At 30.9% G+C, this 24,536-nt stretch overlaps 3 protein-coding genes, 1 long non-coding RNA gene and 1 other non-coding gene across 7 annotated transcripts; 3 read left to right on the plus strand and 2 right to left on the minus strand.

The window, feature by feature from the left end:
• Positions 1-4,718: 4,718 nt before the first annotated feature.
• Positions 4,719-6,301, plus strand: LOC130806787 (uncharacterized). The gene is made up of 2 exons (XM_057671988.1): positions 4,719-5,312; positions 5,716-6,301. Exons 1-2 carry the CDS (start codon positions 4,934-4,936, stop codon positions 5,883-5,885), a joined length of 549 nt encoding a protein of 182 aa, XP_057527971.1. The 5' UTR covers positions 4,719-4,933; the 3' UTR covers positions 5,886-6,301.
• Positions 6,302-7,239: 938 nt separating this feature from the next.
• Positions 7,240-9,446, minus strand: LOC130806788 (uncharacterized). The gene is made up of 3 exons (XR_009040373.1): positions 9,395-9,446; positions 8,844-9,253; positions 7,240-8,761 (listed from the first exon to the last, which is right to left on the minus strand). It is a non-coding gene; the product is annotated as an uncharacterized LOC130806788 (long non-coding RNA).
• A 1,608-nt stretch (positions 9,447-11,054) lies between these two features.
• Positions 11,055-14,363, plus strand: LOC130806740 (histone deacetylase HDT1-like). Its single transcript, XM_057671936.1, has 9 exons — positions 11,055-11,216; positions 12,201-12,271; positions 12,361-12,569; positions 12,810-12,868; positions 12,953-13,095; positions 13,339-13,425; positions 13,514-13,598; positions 13,857-13,974; positions 14,061-14,363. The coding sequence occupies exons 1-9, from the start codon at positions 11,195-11,197 to the stop codon at positions 14,119-14,121; spliced, it is 855 nt and encodes a 284-aa protein (XP_057527919.1). The 5' UTR covers positions 11,055-11,194; the 3' UTR covers positions 14,122-14,363.
• A 3,154-nt stretch (positions 14,364-17,517) lies between these two features.
• On the minus strand, positions 17,518-21,844 carry LOC130806306 (splicing factor U2af small subunit B-like). 3 transcript variants are annotated; one of them, XM_057671324.1, is made up of 6 exons: positions 21,471-21,844; positions 20,062-20,148; positions 19,882-19,963; positions 19,647-19,773; positions 19,059-19,512; positions 17,518-17,787 (listed from the first exon to the last, which is right to left on the minus strand). In XM_057671324.1, exons 1-5 carry the CDS (start codon positions 21,705-21,707, stop codon positions 19,074-19,076), a joined length of 972 nt encoding a protein of 323 aa, XP_057527307.1. In that variant the 5' UTR covers positions 21,708-21,844; the 3' UTR covers positions 17,518-17,787; positions 19,059-19,073. The 3 variants fall into 3 exon arrangements, with proteins under 3 accessions (XP_057527307.1, XP_057527306.1, XP_057527304.1); XM_057671323.1 differs by having other exon boundaries at positions 17,518-18,950; XM_057671321.1 differs by having other exon boundaries at positions 17,518-19,512.
• A 79-nt stretch (positions 21,845-21,923) lies between these two features.
• On the plus strand, positions 21,924-22,006 carry TRNAL-UAA (transfer RNA leucine (anticodon UAA)). The gene has a single exon. It is a non-coding gene; the product is annotated as a tRNA-Leu (tRNA).
• Positions 22,007-24,536: the final 2,530 nt, after the last annotated feature.

Below are 24,536 nucleotides of genomic sequence, written 5' to 3' on the forward strand. Positions count from 1 at the left end.
GATGGTATCTAACTACTAAATTGTTTCTCTTGATGATTATTATGTCGTTGACATGGATAGATTTAACTTAGAGGACCCGATAAGATATGCAATAAGAAAAATAAGACGAACAACAAATCAAAACGCTAAATGACGAACCAACCATTTAATAGAAGGTTGTATATATGTGTCTTTGGCCTATTCTCTAACTATAAGATTGGATAATAGACTCTTTCATTACTTTAAGTAATGAAGAGATTTTTAACTCTGACCACACATGTTATAAATTATTAGAAAATGTATATAAACAATATAACTATTGAATAATAATAATAATAATAATAATAATAATAATAATATTAATAATAATAATAATAATAATAATAAGAAGAAGAAGGAGGCAAATTCTTATATGAGATGGTCTCACTGTGAAACGTGCCTTATACGTAGATTAATAATTCAGTATTAAAAATTAGTTGTATATGAATTTCTCATTTGACATCGTCTTACAGAGAGAGAGTCTCTTAGAAGAATAACTCTAATAATGATAATAATAACAATTATTCTTGTGAGAGACCGTCTCTCATAGAGATAGCCTCAAAACATAAAGTTTACATTTTTCTTTTTTCTTTTTAATTTAAATTAATTGAGCAATTTAATCTATATATAGTCCGTCTTTTGAAACAATTTGTTTAATAATAAAATCCATAGATGGGACTATAGAAATCTTGGCGGGCCGTGAAATGTATGGTTGGCTTTTGCTTCCCCTTTAAGACCACAATCGGAAAAGCATGCGGGGAGTATGAAACTCCCTTTTCGAATTAAGTAGAGTATTTGACAAGATGGAGTATTCATTAATTATTATTATTATTATTATGATTATTATAGGTTAGAAATTACTGTATGAGGCAGTCTTACCACATGATACATCTTTTATATATGTTAAATATAAATTATAAAAAACTAAATTCTATTTTAAAGTCGTTTTACTGAGATATAATCTATTTACAAAAAGTTTTAGATTTTATTTTATGTAATACTTTTTTAATCTTGTGATTTTGTTATTTGAGATAAACTTCTCAATCTCAATAAAAAAATTTGTTATTTATATGAGTTTAGATGATGCACAATAAAATTATCCTTCATTTTCTCTATTAAGCAATTTTGAGTTTGATTTTCCCTGTTACTCTTATTGGGTCTCACATGTAAGTGAATTTCCCCCAAAACCAAAAAATAAGTTATTTGGCAAATAATTGATAGATGATTAAAATGGCTGATTTGATCAGCTTATTTTATCAATAGCTTTGACTAACTAATTTGAATACACTGGTGGAAACAATTTATTGTAAATTAGATGATTCATGACGAGTTGTTTCCACTAACTAATATACCAAAACATTTGCATTATATTAGTTTGACCATCCAACTATATATTTGACTCGACATAAACTAAAATTATCCAACAAATTATTTTGCCAAATACCCTTAAAATAAAATAAACGTTAAGTAATCAATCAAAATATATACTTCTTTGTTGCTTTATATTTATTTATTTCAAGGTATGAGCTTTTTCCAATATTGACCTCTCAATTTCCCTCATTTTAATTCATATATCATTTTGGCATGTCTCACATGATTTTGGCTCATTATCCTATTAAACCTATTATTTTCTCTTATATTAAAATTTATATTTTTTCTACTAATTGACAATACCCTATATATATATATATATATATATATATATATATATATATATATATATATATATATCCCACTAGGATTGTAACTTTTTTTCATTTTTCTTGATTTGTGCGCAAATACCCAAAAAAGTTGTTTTAAAGATAAATATTGTAAGAGATTGTCTCTAACTAAATTGATTTTTAAATAAAAAATACTCTTATATATTTCATAATTTGTGTTAATCCAACTATATAATCTATGTATTCAATGCAGGGGTGTTTTTCACAATTAGACCACCTTATACCACAATTTGTGTACTACAATTAAAACTTGTCAATTAGTACTAGTTAGAAAGTGAGTCTTACTTTAATTAAAGTAAATTTCATAATTTCCCATATAAAATTATAAGATTAAATCTCACCTAGTTCGCCTTTTCTTTCGGCCTCTCTATAATTCAAAAAATAAAAAAGCTAGTATTTTTTAATTTCTAAAAACATCAAATGATGTCAATAATTATTTAAAAAAATGTTGATTAAGATACAAATATGTAAGTATTCTTTCTAGATTTTAAAAATTCTTAATGCTTGATAAGCCTTGAACCGAAGTCAATACTGTCAACATATTAAAACTCATACAAACTTAACTATTATCTTTTAATATAAAATTTCATACATAAGTTGAAAGCTATCAATTAAAACGGCTATAAATCCGTCACCCTACTATTATCATATTTTCCATACAAGATCATAAGACCAAATCTCACGTATAATCCGCCCTTTCCCTTGGATTCCCTATAATCCAAAAAAATTAATATTAGTTTGGTAAAAATTATTTAGAGGAGGATCTAAAATAAATGAAATAATGTTGATAAATATTAAAAAATATTGATTAAAATGCGAATATGTAAGCATTCTTTCTAGATTTTAAAAGAAAATTTATGCTTAATAAGACTTAGTTTAAAGTCAATATAGTAAAATTCCAACTAATTTAATCACGATATTTATTAGTATCTTTTGATATATAATTTCATACTCCACATCAGTTGAAAGTTGTTAGTTAAATTATTGAACGACAATAGATCCCCCCCAACTACTAATAATCCCAATACATTAGAGACTAATGGTTACGTCGGCACGAGGAATCTGGATGAGTCATATCTACCGTCCATGTGGACATCCAGATATTTCTATAACAAAATCTGTATGGACAGCTTTTGTTGTGTCCCGCACACGTCAGCATGAAAATCGAGACCGCCGCATCTATTGTCGTTTTTGGTTATTTGAACTGAAGGGATCTTTTTATTGTCTTCCTAATCCTATGTTTTAGTTATCACCATTGATTTTGATGATCAACAATAATTGCATTGATTCAATCTTTTACTTTATTTCAAAAGATCTTTACTTAATAACGGTAATTTATAAAGTTAATAAATTATCTTTATGTAGTAAGATTTAATACAGTGAGAGTTTTGTGATTTTAATTTATTTTTTAAATTTTATTTATTTTATTATTATTTTTGTCTTTTTGTGGTGATTTATAAATTATGGTTATTTATTAGGAATTATTTTTATTTTATTTTATTTGATGTTTTTATTTTTTTTTATTTTAGTCGATTCTATTTGTTTATTCATAACATTTCTATTTATTTTACATTTTTAATATATTTAACCTTAGCTATCTCATTTTAATATTTTTTTTCTAATGTTTATATGCCTATAATGCTTGTAATCGTCACATGTTTTTTACAAACTAATTAACTTTTAGGGCTCACTTTGATTGAGTATAAATATTTAAGGGGTAAAAAATCAAACTTATAAAATAAAGACAAATAAATGTGCAAGCAAAGTAATTGAAATAATTATGAAAAAAGTAGAATGGTAATGTTAAATTAGGCTTAACTTATTCAAAACCATATGGCAATGGGAAGAATGATTACAATAACTTATAAAGTGTGCACACCATGTTCAATTTGTCGACATTTTTTTCAAACCTACCATTTTTAGTTTTTGATCGAACTATCGGTTCTGATACCATGTTAAATTAGGTTGGACTTAGTGTGAATGTCAGCATATGTCAAGGAGATATATATCATCCCAAAACCATATGGCAATGGAAAGAAGGACTCCAATAACTTATAAAGTGTGCACACCATTCTCAATTTGTCAATGTGGGATAAATCATCCCAACAGGTAAAAAAACTAAAAAGATGAACAAAAAATAAGAATGATTTTCCTTATTTAGAGGAATGTACCAATTGCTATTTTATCAATTTTATATTACTTTATAACCAATTTTTCTACCTCTCTAGCAAATTACAATTAAATTCCTTTAATTTTTTATCTAACTAACTTTATTTTTTCACTTTGACTTACATTTACATTCTTTAATATTTACACTCGGTACAAGTGAAACCTTACTTTACAAAATTTTAATTCAATTTCATTATAAAAAAAATCTAAATCCATCATTTAGATTTATGACTCATCCATATTTTTTATAAAAAAAACTATGATCTAAATCCCAATACCCCTGGCCCTACTCCCTCGTCTTATTAAATTTTGTAATATTTTTTATTTTAATTCGTCCCACTTAATTTGCATTAATTTACTATAATAGTTCACTATATTTTTTATATTTCATCCATACATTTAACTTTCTTTTTTAATCTACAAAGTTTATTCTCTCTCTTTATTTATTTCCAATTTTTAAAAAATAATAGGAGTAAAATTTATCTTTAATGCAAAAATAAAAGAGAACAGATAAAGTATAGCTCATGAGAATAAAACAAATAAAATTAACCAATCATATGTTCATATCCTTTGAAAGTTTCACCAATAATGTCGAATGTAATCACGTCTTATTTACTCCCTCCGTTCTCTAATGTTTTTTCATTTGAAATATTCAACGTTAAGGAAAGAGAAATTTAATTAATACTTTTGACACATATTTAGTCATTTAAATGATAAAATATATTCATGTGGGGTCTCGTTAGATTCGTCTTTATATATACTTTTTTATTATATATTTTTTATAATTTTTTATTATGTGTATAGTATTAACTCTCTATGAACATCAAATAAAAATTAAAAAAAAAAATAAAAACACCATAAAATGCTCTCTCATCCGGTCATCCTCATATAAAAACCCCTCTTCCCTTCTCCAATCCTCTAAACTCTTGCATGTTCTTCTTCTCTTACTTTCTTCCTTCAAAATCATCACTCTTAATCAATCTCACTGACTTCCTTCTGTGATAATCCTCAATCAATTGGTTTATATGTCTTCCCCTGTGATGAATCGAAACCCTAGGTTCTACGAGAGATCGAACTCTTTCAATGGAAAATCGGGATTATCTCCGACAATGGAGAAACTCCGACGACCTAAAACGGTACCGGATTTAAAGACGGGAATGAGAAACGGTGTAGTTTCTCCGTCAATGGAGGAATTTAAGTCGAAAAGGTTAACGAAAGTGTTGGTGAATGTGACGATTCAAGGAAGTGTTGGTACAGTTCAAGTTCTTATTAGTCCTGATTTAACTGTTAAGGATTTGATTATTGCTGCTATTAAACAGTATGCTAAAGAAGGTCGTCGACCTTTTTTATCTTGCACTAATTTGGAGGATTTCAGTCTTCATTACTCACAATTTAGCCTCGAAAGTAATTTCCTACCTCCTCTGTTTCATTTAAAAAAAAAACTGTTTCGTAATGATTTGGGATCGAATCATAGTTGGAAAAATTATTCGTTGTTTGGACTGATTATTTTAGTTGGTCATAAATTATTTGTTAGTGGAGTTGATTGCGATTTAATCATGTCCAGAAATTGGAGTACATAATCTTATGTATGTAATTAGTAGTTTACATTTTATTGACAATTTTCGAAAAGGAAATTACTCATAACTTCAAAAACACTCTTATTGTAATAGCAACCAAATAACTTGTAAGTTGCTATGGGTCTCTTTTCTCCATATAACATTTTCTATTCAATTTTGTTCATGGATTGTTATCAAGTTGTTTTAGTGGAGTTGATTGATGCTAATGAAATTGAGATGAACTGTTTCAGGTTTGGATAGAGATGAAAAGATAGCAGAGTTAGGTTCTAGAAACTTCTTTTTGTGCAAGTGGAATAAGGAGGTTGAAGAAGCTTCGTCTTGTTCGACACAGGCAGAAAAGGTTACAAAGCTTGGTTCTCCATTACCACCTTGGCTTAAGTTCATGAATTTCTTATTTTAAAATCCAAACAAAAAATTCATTTGGTAAAAATGTAAAAAGAATTTCAGCAATTATATCGACCTATAATTCTCTGAATTTTGGACTCTGAAAGAACAACTACTTGCAAGATTCTTTTCTTCGGTTCAAGAAAACCATTATCAATATTTTTGCTTGTAATTTAAATTTTATTTTTAGTTGTATTTTTGTTTTGAAGGATTTAAAAAATTGCATAGTCTAGAAGTAGTATAATTGTACAGGTATAGATAGACTAAAAAATTAGAAATGAATGGTTGTTTTGATTTTTTGAATATACTCTGAATATGAAGATGTGCCAGATACACAGTTTATTATTTGTAACTTGATTGAGAGTAATTTTTTATGTCATGAAAATTGCAAGTATTAAAGAAAGTATTAAAAGGAAATTACTCTTTGAGAAATGAAATCTTGTCATAAAAATACTATGTTAAAGTATATAACATATTATGGGAGTTTCAATAAAGATTTTTATATCATATACTAAAGCTGAATAAACAACGCTAATTATGAAGAGGCCTCGTGGTGCATAGTTGAGGCCACATATCACATAGAGTTGAGGCTTATTAGGAAAGTGAGGCCGAATCAAGTGTAGGGTCTATTGGACATGTTCTACTTTTAAGGTTTGAGTCTAATTTTTTAGACTTAATGAATTTGGATTCAGGTTCGTTCCCAAAAAAATAAATGAATTTGAGTCCGAGTCTGGGCTCAATTCGTTGTAAACATATTTCTATACATATTTCGACTCAATTCAGATTTATATACAACCTATATATCCTTTTTAGTACTACTAAAACCTACAAAAATCAATTATTCAATACTCTTTTAAAACCCATTTATCAAATTTGACGAGTTTACATCAAAGTCTAAAATTTTCATTCCGTAGGGGTCCAAATATGGATTTATTAAAAATTAGTTAATTGGGTCCGTATCAAATTTACCCGATCTATGATAATTCCGAATTGAGACACGCATAAACCCCAACACTTCTATTTTAACCATCAAAGGTGAATCGATACAAAGCTTCCTTTAAAACAAACATTATTAGTGACATGTTAGGTGGAAAAACATCCGTCGGAATCTTATTAATATAATAGGAATGAACATGTTTCAATTCTAATTCTATCAGTGGAGAGACAAAGCAAAGAGTAGCAGAAGGCGCTTTGGCACTTGGAGAGATTTGCAATATTTCAAGGGAAAATTGATGAAGCATGCAAAACTTATGAGTTATGATCTAATTCAACTGTTTTTAATTTCTCTATATAAATACAATTTTATGATGTTACTCTTCAATGAAGGAATAATGGAACCAATTTTAAATTAGGTATTCGTGTGAGAGACCGTCTTTCAATAAGACGATTTCAAAATAAAGTGTCCATCATGCTAATAATTTGTATTAATTAAACTATTCAATCTATGTATATAGCACGTCTTACAATGAAACTGTTTAATACAAAAATTTGTGATTTAAAATTAGTGAGCAAACAATAATTCTAATCCCAAGTCCACAATTATATCACCCCACCAACTTTAACTCAAAATTAAGGTGGAAGCAAATAGTACCTTATTTATCGGACCTAAATGAGCAACATATAAAGCAATAATTTTTAATCATTTATCGTAATTTATAAATAATCATAAAAAGACAAAAAAATAATATTAAAATAAAAAATAAAAAAAAGATAAATTAAAATCATAAAACTCTCATTCTATTAAATTCTACCACATAAAACCATAAAATTAATTTGTTAACTTTACAAATTACCATTATTTACTAAGACATTTTCAAATAAATTCATTTTGGGCTGAGTTGCGCCATGAAAACTAAATTGTACGTATTGCATAGCCCAATGCCCCAACATGCCAACATGTGAAAGATTGAAAAAAATAAGATAAATAAACAATTTAATTCCGAATATAAGATTCGAGAAAACTTATGTCCCAAAATAAGCTTCCGTACATCCAAGCCTAGCCTCGGGTAAGTCGCTGTTAGTAACAGCGAATTAAGAGAAAAAAAAAAAAATTAAAAGGCCCTAAGTCGCTGTTACTAACAGCGACTTAAGGAGTGGACCAGTCAACCCCTTAAGTCGCTGTTTAAAAAAAAATTTTTTTTTTTAAAATTTTAATAGTATTGAACTTGAAGTAGCTATAATTTAATATTTTTGAAGCAGCTCCTTTCAAACAATTAATTAATAGTAGATGAACTAACTATATAAATTTGTTATTGTTTGATAAATCTTCCGATGTGGGACTGTTTTCTGGAACACATCAAAATAAATGAAACCAAAAATTAGCTCACGAATAGAGCACCGATGTGGGACTGAGTTACTGAAGACGAAGACATCCACCATTGAAGAAGACCACTATTTGTTCTCCCTCACGCTTAATCTACTCTCCCTTTCACTGATGACTAATCACTCTAACAAAATGCTTGGTCTTACATCAAAAGGGAAAAATGACAAGAATTTTCAAGTCTCCGTTTTTCACCTCCTATGCTCTGGAAAGTTACGAAAACGAAAAACCAGGTTTAGAAGTTAGAACCTTGTAAAGTAAAGTTATTCTTTGTTCACAGAACAAGACTATAAGCTAAGGTAAAACAAACATTTATCACTACATAAGAGAAGAACAATCCATAGATGTCCAATGCACACACCAAATGCACTAGGGTGAAGTGGAAATTCTTGAAAATTGCATTATCATATATTCTAAATAATGTAACTTGAATACAAGTAACAAGCACTTACAACAAACCTGAAACCAATGGAAAGTTTGAATGTTGAAGGTCTGCAAATCTGAACAGACCAACTGCTCAACCAAAGTTCACCAATAGGTTCCCAATGAAAAATATCCTACACAAACAGAAACTGCAACAATGGCATAATAAATAAATTCTGTAAAAGCAACGACAAGTACATGGTTGTTAAACATGAAAGAAGTTTTTTGAACCTATGACTCCTTTGGAAATGGAAAGTGGTTATATGAGAATGTTTATCAGCAAGACAAACTCGAGTGTTCACCATTTCTGTTTTCAAACCAGAATAGGATAATAAGGCTTCCTACTCCAGATCATATAAACAAAATTTAAAGCATCTAATGTCTATACCAGTCTTTAAATCCACAACCATACATAAAGTGTAAGTATAAGAGAAGTTGGTAGAACCTGACAAACATCAACTGAAGTTTGGAGTCTCAGAAAATTTGCTACTGATATTTGAGACGTAACAAGTTACGTATGTTCTGCTGTTTGATCCCATCTCTGAAGCACATGCTTGCTGTACTCTCTGCTTCTTCAGAAAATAAAGATTGTTTAAGGTTCAAAGTCTTCTTTCTCATGTACTCTGCAGCTTGACCTTGAACTGATAACCAACAATTGAAACTTGGAAATGTTAAAAAGGTACAGGTTAACAAACAACAAACCATATTTCTATGGGTTACAATGAAAAAATCATTCAACCAGATAACAGAATTCAGATGAGAGATTAATCAATGAAAAAAACCATATTTCTAGGTGAAGTGTACGCCTCCATGGAAAGTGCATCTATTGCAACCTATACTGGTAGGAATTAATCAGTGAAAGGGAGAGTAGATTAAGCGTGAGGGAGAACAAATAGTGGTCTTCTTCAATGGTGGATGTCTTCCTCTTCAATAACTTAGTCCCACGTCGGTGCTCTATTCATGAGCTAATTTTTGGTTTCATTTATTTTGATGTGTTCCAGAAAATAATCCCACATCGGAAGATTAATCAAACAATAACAAGTTTATATAGTTAGTTCATCTGCTATTAAATAATTGTTTGAAGGTTAAAAAACAAGCTGCTCTAAAAACAAAAAAATACAGTTACTTCAAGTTCAGTACTATTAAAATAAAATTTAAAAAAAAAATATGTATATATATTTTTTTATAAGTCGCTATTAGTAACAGCGACTTAAGGGGTTGACTGGTCAACTCCTTAAGTCGCTGTTAGTAACAGCGACTTAGGGCCTTTTAATTTTTTTTTTTTCTCTTAATTCGCTGTTACTAACAGCGACTTACCCGAGGCTAGGCTTGGATGTACGGAAGCTTATTTTGGGACATAAGTTTTCTCGAATCTTATATTCGGAATTAAATTGTTTATTTATCTTATTTTTTTCAATCTTTCCCAACATGTGGTGCTGTGTTGTAAATCCATGCCTAGTACTAAAATGATAATTTTTTATTTTTTATTCTAAATTTACAGATTGATCACTATTTAAAATAATACTCTTTATTTACAAATATCAATAATTTACAATAATTAGTTTAAATTAAATCCATTTTGAATTTTTGAACAATTAAAACTAAATGATGAGACTGTCGCAAGTTAAGACGAAGCGTGGGCCGGCCCATTTTTACGCGCGTGTAATAACATTTTAATTTTCTAGACATTTATCAATTTTGAAAAATAATAACTTTAAGGTCAAAATTGATACATTTTAAGATAAAAATTGAAAAATGCCCATAAAATGAAAAAAATACCCAGGTTGTTATACGCGTGAATTGGGCCGACCTAAATTGACGGTCTCATTATGAGGCAGTCTCGTCCAAGACTAGCTGAATAAAATATTAAGTTTGAATTCGTATTTAAGAATATGTGTCATAATTCAACATGAAAAATCCTAAATAAGAAGAAAAAAATAATTAGGAAAAATAATTCATTAATCAATATCAATAACATCAAAAATTAAAATTATAATAGCAAAATATAATAAAGATAAAAAGAACATACTCGAAATTTGTGGCAGATCGTTCAGTGTTTTTGTGCAAAGTATATTGAGTTGTGTCGTGATAGACTTCATCTCAAACCATGCTTTTGTGACCCACAGGCTAACCCAATATGTGTATACTTTACATCTAAAGTTGCGAAATTGAAATTTATTTAATACTCTCTGTACCTATGGATTTTGCACCGTTTTTATTTTTAGTTGTTTCATATATTTTAATCTATTTTTATTTTTAAATTTATTATCGTGACTACCTTTATTTACTTTTGCAATCTCCAACATGTATATATTTTATACAAATCAAAAAAATGAGAAAATTAAAAGGATAATAATAAGGCTTGTTTCTATGTTTCATTAACTCGACAATAATGAAAAAGATATATAAGACAAAACATAAGAATACTCAAAAATTAAATCCAAATATTAAAAAAAAAAAAAAAAAAACCCTAGTAGGGTTGAGGGAAATTTAATCAAAGGTTTAGGCGGCCGCAGGCCCGCAAATGATCTATAAATTTGCTCTAAACCCTTTAAACCCTAGTGCTTCTTCATCCTTCTTCAATGGCAAACATGCAATTTTGGGGTATGCTTTTTCCCTATTTCGTTCTTTATGTTATTCTGAGTCGATTTCTCTATTAATTATTTTGTTTTTTTTTCATTTTGTTGTTTTTGTATCGTCTGAATTTGATTTCTAATTCTTTGTTATTTAATTGCTTTTATATTCGTTGTTCTTCTCAATTGTTTGTATAGTTCCTGCTTCTGATTTTTTTTCCTATTGGTTTCATTTGTATTTAAACTTCCATGGATAAATTTCATAATAAAAAGATTTCTCTTATGTCAAAATATTTGCAGAAGATTTTTCTTCTGTTAACCCTAATCAATGGCGGATCCGATACTGAAATTCTGTGAGAGCACAATCCCTACAAAAATAATTCAATAATTTTTTAAAAAAATCATAAATATTTATATATATATATAAAATAATATTTCATCAATTCTTGAAAAAAATGACTGAGTAATAAGATCATTAACAATACTACAAAATACATTATTATTCTCAATAAAAATTACCAATGTGTGAGTTTGTTTGTAATTTGTGATTCATTAAATGTGCTTATATATAAGTTCAACATTTTGTTGAGAATTATTAATTATTATATACACTTATATTTAAAGAAGTTTGGTAGTGTAGTTGGTTTATTGAGAGCATAACATATTTGCATTGTGATCTCCATCTAAACTTTTAGTTTTTATTAAAATATGGGCCTAGGAGCCAACTGGATCAGCCTATGACCCAATTAAATACAAATGTCTGAAATTGGAAATCTTGGGTGTTAACATGCTTACGAGTTATTCTTATGCTAATACCTTAACTGATATATAATTAAAAGATTGTTGGGATATTGATATAGGAATAGGACTTCCCTTTTTGCCTAAATGTAATTGTATTTATATAACATGTTCATGTATTATGTAAGACATTTTAGTAAACATTATGTATGTTCAATTTGATGTACAAATTTTGAGTTAATTATGTTCCTATCTTGTCTGTTCTTGTTTTGTACAGGTGTTGACGTGAAGTCGAAACAGCCTACCCAGGTAGCCCTTGAAGAGGGTCAAGTTATTCACCTTTCTCAGGTAATTGAGTCTAAAATTATAGAGTTTAGCAATACGTATTAGTGGATGATTGAAGATTTTGTTAGTTGTACTGATTGTGGTGTCTTCAGGCTACTCTAGGTGAGGTGAAGAAGGATAAGGAGACTGTTACTATTCATGTTAAAGTTGGAGAGCAGAAGCTAGTGCTTGGAATGCTAAGCCAGACTACCCCTCAGTTAACTTTTGATTTGGTTTTTGATGAGGACTTTGAGATTTCTCACAATTGGAAACATGGAAGTGTTCATCTTATGGGATATCAAACTGCTATGGAAGATGATGAATATCCTTGTTATAGCTGTTTTTAGCTTTTGCTTTTATCATTTTGTCAATATGGTTTTATTTATTGCAATTATATATCTTGATAAATAATTATTTGTTGTACAATATTCTTGCTGAAATTACTATGATTCCTTAGTCATACTTAGATGACTGATAGTGATGACTAGTATGTCTTATTTTGTCATATTTTCTCTTAAACTGAAATATTGGGAATTCCTTGACTCTTCTTTGCTGGTTCTACTGAAATCTTCTCAGACTCATCTGATGACGAAGAAGTCCCTGTTTTGCAGAAAGAAAATGGTATATGATGCTATATTTGATAATCATGTCAATTTTTTAAGTTTCGTATTCTCAAAAGCTGCAACCAACATTTGGTTCTCGTAGGTAAACTTCCTGAGGCTGCCAAGCCCAAGGTTGCCGCAAAGCCAGCAAAAGAAGTTAAGCCCAAGCCAGAAGAGAAAGATGACTCTGAGGATGATAGTGATGACGATGAAGATGATAGTGATGAGGATGGTGATTCTGATGAGGTAGTTGATTATTTATATATGCTAGCAGATTTGAACACCAACAGTCAATTTGCTTTGATTAGGATTTTGCTAAATTATTTATTATTTATCCTGCTCATTTTATTTATGTAAAGTTGTACATGACCTTTGCTACCATGGTTCAATTGGAAATAACCTTTGTTGTATCATAATTGGAGTTGCACACTTATGTTGTTTTGTGATTCAAGCTTTCCCTTGTTGAGTTTTTGTGCTACGCTTTGGCAGGATTTGATGGGCATCAGTGATGACAGTGAGGATGATGACGACGACGATGATGATGACGACGAGTCAGAGGATGAGAAACCCGCAAAGGTGACATTGAAATTGAACTTGATGGTATTTGTTGTTTGGAGTTGAATATTAAAAGCTTTGGCTAACTAATGTTCTTTTGTGATCTTAGGCTGAATCTGGGAAGAAAAGACCTAATGCTGAAGCTAAGACACCTGAGTCCAAGAAGGCTAAACTTGCTACTCCCCAGAAAACAGGTAAATTTTGTTGCTTCAAGTTATGATTTGTTTTCAATTGAAGGTCATTCTCGGCCTCCTTATCCCTTTTGATAAGGGTATGGTATGGAACCCTAATTGGATCCCGATCATAGAAACTATGAGCAGTATATATGAAAATGATGATCAATGTTCTGTTTAAATTATGCATTCACATGGAATATTTTATGAGTTAGGTGGTTGAAGGTTGTAGTTACCATGCCATTTTCTTATCCAATTTCATAATATGTTTATTTGCAGATGGAAAGAAGGGCAGCGTGCACATAGCAACTCCTCACCCATCAAAGAAAGGCGGAAAGACTCCTGGCAGCGACAAATCCCCCAAGTCTGGACAAACTTCTTGTGGTCCTTGCAAAAAGTAGGTCGATAACATTGTATGCATTTAGTTTTGCTAATTCGTAAAACCCAATTGACATGTCTCGTATCACCTGTTTCCTGGTATAGGAGCTTTAATTCAGACGCTGCTCTGCAATCTCACAATAAGGCAAAGCATGGTGGCAAGTAAATTGTTTACAGTCTTGACTGATTTGATGATTGTAGCATGAAGGGAGGTGAGGAGCTTAGTCTCGAATTTTGTTAGCCTTCTATCATGTCTCGAATTTTTCGTTTTTTCTTTTTCTTAGAGGATTGAGTATACTTCGGGAGAATGTTGCCTAGATAGAACTTTATATCAAATGCTATTTGGTTCCTACAGAAAATACTGATATGGAAATATTCAGTCGGAAATGATGTTTTGGCGCTCATATATTCTCAAGTTTTGCCCTTATATTCTTAGCCGATGCATACTTTGCTATTAACGCAGATTGAGTTTATGCTTTTTCGATATTATCTCTTTTAAAATTAGGTAAAAATTTGAGTTAGCGGAATTAAAACTCAAAATTAAGATCTTGCGTGACTATAGTTCGAGAAAAATTAATTTCCCAGACTGCCAATTGATTAGAAGAGAAAGAGTATGTCGGTCTTAATCATGGCTTAAGTGACAATATACTTTGTAATTTTAGATCATTTTTTGTGGTGTTTATTGAACTGGTTAGATGGTTGAGATCATCTAAGATAAAGAGGCCCCTTAGAAACTTCTATTATTTGGTCAATATTTTCCTTGATGTTTTCATTTGGGTTATTAGATCGACTTTGGATTAGGTCTTTGTGTTCATATTAATTTTTTACATAATTTTGATTTATTGAGAAGTCGGATAAATATTGAATTGACGGATTTTTAACACCTCTAGAACTTTCAAATGAGGGCTTGATGGCCTTCTACATTCTAATAACTTGGTGAACATTTAGATTTTTTTTAACATTCTTAATCTAAAAGTTTTCTTAATATAGATTTTTTTAACATAGAAGTTTTTTCATTTGATTTACGTTTTTATTACATTAAATTTGTATTTCATTAAATAGTCTTCTTAAACACTTATTTTCTATTAAGGACATCTCATCATTAGACGATTTTAATTGGGTTAGTCTAAACTACTTTTTAAAAATAAAATCGCTACCTGTATAAGTGAGGATTGAGTTTTCGTTGTTTTTCAATATTTTTTTACTCTGAACCTTACGTATAGACCCATTTTATAGTGAGATAATTTCAAATAAGGGGTTGGTACATAGTCTCCAAATTTTTTTTATAGTTCATTTGTTATCTTTTATTTTGATCTTTAAATATTAATGATTTGGGGTGCATGGAGTCGGGTCTGATCTGATTTGACACAAATATTAGACTAGATTAGAAATTTCGGTTTGAAATGTTTTAAACTAAATCAGATCAATTATAACATCAGATTGGACAACCAGACAGTTCTAAAATAGTTTGGTTGATCTCATCTCTACGGTTTTTTTGCTTTTAACACTTACCACAATGTACATAAAAATATCTCATCAGTTATCATTAATAAAAATTTAAGGATTCTTTTATGGAACAAATCAACACAATTTCTTTTAAGGAACATATCACATTCTCATGCTAATACATAAACACTACTACATCACAATTATAAACATAAATTCCAAAAATCTAACACAAACTAAAAAATCTGAGAATTCTACTAAAATTTGAAAATAAAAAATACTATGAACTCATTACATGATTCATCTAAAAAAAAAAAAAAATAGAAAAATCAAGTAGAACCCTAACAAAAGCACAGAACAAAACTCAAATAAATCAATAAAAAAAATCAACAAACATTTGTAAAACAACAAATATGAACTGAAAAAATACTTTAAGAGAGATTCTACACTTAAATTCATCTTGAAAATTAGAACTTGAGAATCGATAAAAGAAAATTGAAAAGGTTAGAAGAGAGGGGCGCCACTTCAATTGAGTTGAAGATAGAAGATTGTGGGTTAATGTCAGTATTCACTATTCAGTAGGATTTTCAACTTTTCTTTTCACAATTTCCATTTTCATGGGCTTATTTAGTTAGTTTAGTAGTTGGGCTTACTAGCATATGCCATTATTATTATGGTCACAATATTACGGTTTTCAGTCTGGTCTAAAAATTTCAAAATCGAGACCAAACTGATAATTTTAGAAGAAAAAACCGAATTAGATTAGACTATTTAGATTGTAATTCAGACAAACACTTAAATTAGGGTTTAATATGTTTTGGTTTGCAATTTTGACCAAATTTTAAGCAACCCTAACAACTAGGTTAAAAAAAATTGTTTAAATTTTCCATTAATTGTTGTTTCAACTATCTTATAACAATTATAAAATGATAAATTTATGATTAATTGAGTTAAATTCTACGTTGTATATGCGTTTGTGTTTAGTGTTCTTGCTTTTTGATTGTTTATATTTCTTGTTATACTTATCTTTCATTATTCTTTTGTATTGTTTTGTCTATCTTATTTTGCTTTCCTTGAAAAGTCTCTCTAGCCAATAGACTCTTTGGATGCATCTAGATATGTTAAAATTTTATCCAATCTGAAATCCAACCAAAATCCTAACTTGATAGACACGTTTTTAGTTTCATGTTATCATTTTTAGTCAAAAATCACTATCTTTCTTTACCATTTTTAGTTTCACGTCTTAAAATAAGTTTATTAAACCTTTAATTTAAGAAAATAGTTTCTTTGAAATAAAATATTTAACCCATTGAGTTGACCCACACTTAGACAAGTCCCAACCCAAAAATAATCCAATTCAAAATCAATTAAACTTTCAATCCTATGGTTTTTTGACAGCTCTATTGTATCTCGCCACTCAAGGAGTACTTAACAAATTTTCGCAAAATGCCTAAGCTAGAAATCTTGTATAAACTTATCTAAACCTTTACATTTAAAAGTATAATCAAGTAACGTACTTAGAAAACGAAATAAATTCATACAATTGATAAATTTCGTCGTGAGATGATCTTATAAGTGCAATCACTCACAAATCTAGCCTATAATTTTAAAGTTATTATTTTAAAGCTTAAAATGAAAATTTAAGACCTTGAGATAGACATTTTAAGTTTTAAAATTGACAAATATTATTCAAATATATTCTAAGTCTTAATGTGGAAATTTTACAGTAGGAGAAAACTAGGAATTATAGTGGTTTTAAGAGTTAAAATTGATATTTTAAGTAGTGAAATAAGTCTTTTAAGAATTAAAGTCGATAATTAAAAAATTAAATTAATCCTATGGAGATTGAGGCTTGAAATAGGAGTTTTAAATATTAGATTTAGCTTTTTAAGTCTTGAAATAGGTATTTTAAAGCTATACAAATTTTTTTGTCACACGCGCGAGACAGCTACATACAAGTTTTTGTGTTATTGAAAATTAATTTTCATCTAACCTCACTTCATGACTCAAGCAAGGGAAAATTCATCATTAAAGAAATATCTCTTCCTATCATGTACTTCCCTAACAATACCGAAACAGAGAGCGTTCGCAAACAGCGTCATAAAACCGTAAGAGGTAAGCATAGTAATGAATCATAATCTGAATATCGTCTGATAATGAACACAACATAACATAGTTCAGTCAACAATATGTTTTTCCAGCAACACGAAGAAGTATAAAAATATAATTCACCATCTAAATCCCCTACAGGTTTAGATCCAACTCTAACGAAACATACTTCTACAACTAAAGGTTCACAATGGGTGCACTGAGACTTCTCCATTGTCAAAACATCACGTAAACCTGCAACCTGCAAACGCAACCCTCCGATTGCCAAAATAGATACCTGTACACACAAATGCCACCGTAAGCTGAGAATATAATTGATGTTTGTTCCTGAGCAGGGTAATCTGCACCTGCAAAACTCACAATTGTCTGTAAGATCATCACCCAGGAATTAACGAAATAGTTCAGAAAAGTGCGCAAAGTAAATGAAACCGAATAGATGGTCATGTGTGAGAAACTGCTGTTACTATTCTGGAAGTGCTGTGCCTCGGTCAGCCCTGACTACATAATCATGCAAGACTCTTTGGATAACATTATGCAACAACTGAATCCTTGAGACTATCTCAGTGCCCATGATAAAGGCAGAAAGAAAACATAAAATCCACACAATCTTTTTATTTTCCTCAAAATTATGAGGTAATATTAAGATTTGACCAAAGTGAAACTCCGGATGCCATAAACATGAATAAAAAAATTGATATTAATAATCCAAACGTTTGGCCATCGTCTCAAAATACACATTTATTGGTTAACTCATAAAAAACCCATACAATTGTAGTAGCTTTCTTTCAAAAATCTAGACTAGACAGTGTTTTTACTAAAAAAATTGTATTAAAAAATTGTGTTTTTCAAACGAAAAACAAAACTATGCATTATCAAGAATAAGTTAGCTCAACAGTATGGAATTTTGAGTTAACCAATATTATGGTTTATTTTGAGAAGATAGATAAAATTTTGGAATATTAATATTAATTTTTCCAATGGAAAAACAAAATCATTTCAGGTCAGGCTTGATTGCTAGTCCACTTACTTGATACTCCTGCTCCTAGTCCTAGAAGATGTCCATATAAATTGAATTTTCAAATACATCAGGAAAGCAAGAAAGCAATTACAGAAAAGCCACAAGTAGAGCATACATCGTCATCTTAGGAGACAACATGAAAACACACAGGGGAGATTAGCGATAAAATCCAGATCTCAAGACAGGTGTCACAAAACCGGACAAAAGAAATGAAGGACAAATTAAGTTGGCTTCAGATTTTCTTGAGCTTCAAAGCAAAAATTGATGGTTCTATAATTCAAACCAGGAAGGGTGAAAAACAACATTTTGAACATCATATAGAGGTAAAACATGAAAAATGCAATATGGAAGAATGAAGATGCTTGTTCATAAAAAAGGGAAACACATCAAATTCCATATGGCATAAGTGTGAACCTGCACACCTGCACATCGGAAAATGGGCTGTAAGAGAAATTTATAAGTCTTATGGCTTATGCCAATACGTAAACTTTTTACTAGCCACACCAGTAGAGACAAAGTAAAAAACGAACCATGCTGTTAGCTGATTAATAACCAAATTCCTCCTGATGTTGATCTACTGGTTGTTGGAGACCATGATTCTCTTCATTCTGAGCAGCCTTATCATAATGGTGGTTGTCATTGTTTCCATTGCTAGCCTCGATCTTTGTCGAACGTTCAGCTTCTTCCTTTTCTCTATTCCACTGCTCAATCTTTGCACGTCTTTCTTCACTTCCTTCCCTGACAGGGCTCCTGTCCCTCCTACCAGGACTTCTGCTCTTTCCTCGCCGGTGAGGACTAGTGCTTCTATGTCTCTTGCTACGGCTTTCATAATACATCTCCCTCTCATCATGTCTTCTGCTGCTGTGACTACTGTGCCCATGGTGGCGGTCATCATAGTCATAGCTTCTATGCCTGTATGGGCTTCTGCTTCTACTTCTGCTGCGTCTTCTCCTATACCTTCCGAACAAATGACGCTTCAATTCCCTGATTATGTGAAGTTACAATTTGACATGTGTTATAACGATATCTGAATATATATATATATATATATATATATATATATATATATATATATATATATATAAGGAAGGGTCTTAATAGAACACCATTGAGCATACCTGCTAATTTTCTTAAGATGCATGAAGTTACAATATCCACCACGATTGCAAGTGTTCTCTTCATACTGTCTGCACGTGGCTTCACGAAAATCTGTAACTGGAGAGAAATCCACAATGATAGGACGGCCTACATAACAAATTGCAAGAAAATAGCGTTTGAATTATACATTGGGGAGAACACCAAAATTAATCTTCCTAAATTAAGAATTCACCATCTTAGAAGAAAACATATTACCAGCATAGAACCTTCCACTTAAATTACGGAGTGCATTAGAAGCTTGCTCTTCTTCTCTGAATTGAACATAGACATTTCCCACCTGCCAGGGTTTGGATGATAAGAGTGGCAAGGACAACCTAGATTCACTAATCTCAAAGTAAGGTTCTATGGGGTGTGAAAGTCCCAAGCAATACTCACCATGTGGTCCGCCAAGTTGTCACAAATGTTCAGAGACTCAATTTCTCCATATTTGTTGAGTTCCTCAAATAAATCCTCATAAAAGTCCTAAAAGACCCCATCACAAAAAACAAAACAAAAAATTCAGGACAAAGTAATGGACAGTATCCAACAACAGAATCCTTTGCGAAGTTATTGACAAAGGAAAACCCTAGACAGAGTAGACACTATAATACAATGAGAAACTTAACTAGGACGAAATTTTTTTTTACAAAAACAACATTGTAACATGCAAGAAGATGGTTTCCGAACATACATCCTATAAGCATTATAAAGAGTCTAATAAACATATATGCAACCAAAAATAAACTTAAACAAAGATGTATTACATATATAACAGATATGTACATGAATGCCCATCATGTTATCATGTATATAAACAATGAAGTCAATTAAGTACCAAAAAAATTCACAGCACGCTATTATAAACCACAAACTACCCTAAGGTACTATTACATTTGGAACATGATACATTCCAATTTGCAATAAATAATGAATGATATTTCTCGCAAGCCAATTGATACATAATTTCAGTCTCAGAAGCACTTTTACTGACCCAATTAGCTAACCATGGAACATTATTTCCACCAAGCACCTACCTATCGGCCAACGATGAGCATTGGACTCATCACCGGAAAATGAGAGCAAGGAGTCAAAATTCAAATCATCTTCTTAAGCTAGAATATTGACACCCCCACATCCACAATCCAGAACAACTGTGAGAAGATTCCTCAACATCAGCTCACAACGCTCATCAAAGCTAATCTAGCACCATATAACCCATTTCACTAATCCCAAGTGAACGGCCAGCTGAAACATGTTAATTATAAGTCACTTGGGCTAATTTTGTGCAGACTTAGGTAACACTGACGTAGCAATCAAAGCAAAAGCAAAAGCAAAAACGAGATTACCGCAGTAACCATTTTAGCCTTAAGACATTACACAACAAAACATAAACTTCAAACAATAAATTATCCTAATAACTAACAAATTTAGGAATTACAAACAAAACAAGAAAAATGTACATGAATTAGGAACAAATAACAATCAAGAGATTGAAGCCTTAGACGTTAAAATACACTTACAAATGTAATTAATCAATATAAACTTAATTTAGAATCAATATTAGTTCCACGACACGTTCTTAAATCAATTAAATATCCAATCGGCAAATCAAATTTAATACCTCAAAATGTTCTTGAATCAATTAAATATCCAAATGACAAATAAAATTGCGTAAAATGATAAACACAACAATGAAAAATTTAAATGAACCAGAATCAAATAAAAACTGTATCAGTTGCAGAATTAGATGTTAAAAACTAACACTTACAATTTTATAAAAACTAAATTTAGAATCAAATTAGTACCTCAAAGTGTTCTTGAATCTTACGAGGATCAATAGGATTACCCTGAGCATCGACGCCAGGAGTAATCATATCAGGTCGTTGGTACATGTTGGAAAGCAAAAGAGTAGGGCTAATGCTAGGCTTAGTGTGAAGCCGCGAGCAACGATCGCCATGTCTGCATGCTCCGATCTTGAAGTAGAAAGGACAATTAACTCTATCCTTTTCTGTACCGAATATCGATGCCAAATGTTCCGCCATTGTTGAATGATTCGAGCTTCTTTCTCTCTCTACAATTCAAGTTTGAGGATAATTGATTTTAGGGTTTCAACTTTCTAATGGAATAGTATCGGAAATGGAGATTGTTCTAGAATTTCCAAGAACCTGTAAGTTTAAGCGTGCGTTCTAGATGTTTCTTTTTTTATTTAAAGATTTATTTGATATATATAATAAAAGTTTACTTTTTGAATAGCAATAGCTGGTTTGCCCGAGTGGTTAAGGGGGCAGACTTAAGATCTGCTGCACACAAGTGCGCGTGGGTTCGAACCCCACAGCTAGCATGAGTTTTTAGTGAGCAAAGAACTCTAATGCCCAGTTTGTTTTTAATGCATTTTTAAAATAAAAGCCTATCATAATCTAAAAAGATAGATTTGTTAAAAGGTATGGAGAAAAGTAGTATAAGAGATAAACTTATATCAATTTTCTTCTATTTCATTATATGTATCAGTATTCAAGATCTTGCACATATATATAGTGCAAGATGATCAAAAGAGACAAATATGTTACTTTTGAAAAAGATAGAATCCCACAATCCAATGCATTCAATGTATTGTTCCATCAATCACAACACTCCCCCTTAAATGCATTACATATATGTGAAAATTTGATTATGACATTCATAACCCTAAAACTGTCTTATTAAAAACCTTTATCAGAAAAAAAACCCAGTTGGATAAAAAAACTGATTAAAGGAAAAAAGAGTACAGTGAACATATTCCCCCCTGAAGTTAACATATGTCTCGAAAACGGCACATTCCAATCTTGCGTACCAAATACTTGAATTGCTTTGACAGGAGTGACTTTGTGAATAAATCAGCGGGGTTTTCACATGATTGAATTTCTTGGACTTTTATCTTTTTATCTTTCTGCAGATCATGTGCGAAGAATAATTTTGGTGACAAGTGTTTTGTTTTGTCTCCCCTGATGTCTCCTTCTCTGACTTGGTTGATACATGCATCATTATCTTCATAAATTGTAGTTGGTGCCCTAGTTGTATCGTTTAAGCCACAATCTTTTTGGAGTTGGCCGATCATAGATCTCAACCATACACACTCTCGGCTGGCTTCATATAAAGCTATCAGTTCTGCATGATTTGAGGATGTAGCCGTTAGAGTTTGTTTTGTTGATTTCCAAGATATTACGGTTCCTGCATATGTAAATACATATCCAGTTTGTGACTTGGCCGTATGTGGATCAGATAGATACCCTGCATCAGCATATCCAGTGAGTATGGCATCATTTCCTGATTGGAAAAATAATCCAAGGTCTATAGTCTAAATAGATGTTTTATTCCATTCCAATGTCTTTCTGTTGGTGCATTGCTATACCTAGCTAATAAATTTACAGAAAATGCTATATCAGGTCTTGTATTATTTGCTAAGTACATTAAAGCACCAATGGCACTCAAGTATGGCACTTCCGGGCCTAAAATTTCTTCGTCTTCTTCTTGTGGGCGGAATGGGTCATCTTTTATATTTAGTGATCGTACCACCATTGGGGAACTTAGTGGATGAGCCTTGTCCATGAAAAATCGTTTCAAAACTTTCTCAGTATAATTGCTCTGATGGACAAATATTCCACTTTTCAAATGTTCAATTTGTAGACCAAGACAGAATTTAGTTTTTCCTAAAACTTCATCTCAAATTCTCTCATCAAATATTTAGCTGTTATCTCAATTTCTATTGGGGTTCCAATCAGATTTAAGTCATCTACATACACAGCAATTATTACCAAACCGAATTGAGATCTTTTGATGAATACACATGGGCTAATTTGGTCGTTTTTGAATCCTGCTTTCACAATGTATTCACTCAAACGATTATACCACATTCGCCCAGATTGCTTTAATCCATACAATGATTTCTTTAATTTTATAGAAAACATCTCTCTACGTACAATCTTTATTGGTAAGTTTAGTCCTTCAGGGACCTTCATATAGATGTCTGTGTCGAGTCACCCATATAAATACGCAGTTACGACATCCATCAATCTCATGTGTAGGCTTTGAGAAACTGTTAAACTTACCAGAAATCTGAGTGTGGTTGCATCAACTACTGGGAATATGTTTCTTCATAATCAATTCCTGGCATTTGAGTAAAACCTTGAGCTACAAGTCTTGCCTTGTATCTGACAATTTCATTTTTCTCATTTCTTTTTCTTACAAATACCCATTTGAAGCCTACGGGTTTTATGCCGTTTGGAGTTTATAAAATTTGCCCAAAAACTTCCCTTTTTTCTAATGATTTTAAATCTGCCTCAATTGCTTGTTTCCATCTTGGCCAATCAGGTCTTTTTCTGCATTCATTTATCGATATTGGCTCAAGATCATTTTCATCATTTATTATTTCAATAGCTACGAAATAAGCAAAGGATTCATTTGGAATGATCCTTTTTCGATTCCGTTTTTTCTTGGAGAAAATATAATTCATTGAGATTTCATAATTTTCATCCTTTTCATTATCGGAGATGTCTTGATTTTCTCCTTTATTTTCATTTTCATTTTGAATATTATTTTGTGCACCTTCTAGTTTTCTCAATTTTCTTGGATTTAAATCTTTTGAACTAAGTGGCATTCCACGCTTTCTTTGCACAACAATTTCATCACTTTTTGCCTTTTCATCAGGATTTTTTTCTATTCAAGCTGGAGTATTTGCTGCTAGTATATGTGATTTTGTAACTCTCTTAGTATCTGTGAATGTATCAGGTAATTGGTTAGCAACACTTTGAAGGTGAACAATTTGTTGTACTTCTTGTTCACATGATTTTGTTTTTGGGTCTAAATATTCTAAATGTGTTGCTTTACAAATAAGT

This window comes from Amaranthus tricolor, chromosome 2 (assembly GCF_026212465.1).
Source record: "Amaranthus tricolor cultivar Red isolate AtriRed21 chromosome 2, ASM2621246v1, whole genome shotgun sequence".
Classification (NCBI taxonomy): domain Eukaryota; kingdom Viridiplantae; phylum Streptophyta; class Magnoliopsida; order Caryophyllales; family Amaranthaceae; genus Amaranthus; species Amaranthus tricolor.

What these genes read in the sequence shown, in the direction of transcription:
- LOC130806787 (XM_057671988.1), top strand. Translation starts at nt 4,934, where the DNA reads ATGTCTTCCCCTGTGATGAATCGAAACCCTAGGTTCTACGAGAGATCG. An exon ending in CTCACAATTTAGCCTCGAAA is followed by an intron (nt 5,313 to 5,715) that starts GTAATTTCCTAC and finishes GAACTGTTTCAG; the next exon opens with GTTTGGATAGAGATGAAAAG.
- LOC130806740 (XM_057671936.1), top strand. Translation starts at nt 11,195, where the DNA reads ATGGCAAACATGCAATTTTGGG. An exon ending in AAGTTATTCACCTTTCTCAG is followed by an intron (nt 12,272 to 12,360) that starts GTAATTGAGTCT and finishes TGGTGTCTTCAG; the next exon opens with GCTACTCTAGGTGAGGTGAA. An exon ending in AGGATGAGAAACCCGCAAAG is followed by an intron (nt 13,426 to 13,513) that starts GTGACATTGAAA and finishes TTGTGATCTTAG; the next exon opens with GCTGAATCTGGGAAGAAAAG.
- LOC130806306 (XM_057671324.1), bottom strand. Translation starts at nt 21,707, where the DNA reads ATGGCGGAACATTTGGCATCGATATTCGGTACAGAAAAGGATAGAGTT. An exon ending in AAGTGGAAGGTTCTATGCTG is followed by an intron (nt 19,774 to 19,881) that starts GTAATATGTTTT and finishes TTTGTTATGTAG; the next exon opens with GCCGTCCTATCATTGTGGAT. An exon ending in CATCTTAAGAAAATTAGCAG is followed by an intron (nt 19,513 to 19,646) that starts GTATGCTCAATG and finishes TCACATAATCAG; the next exon opens with GGAATTGAAGCGTCATTTGT.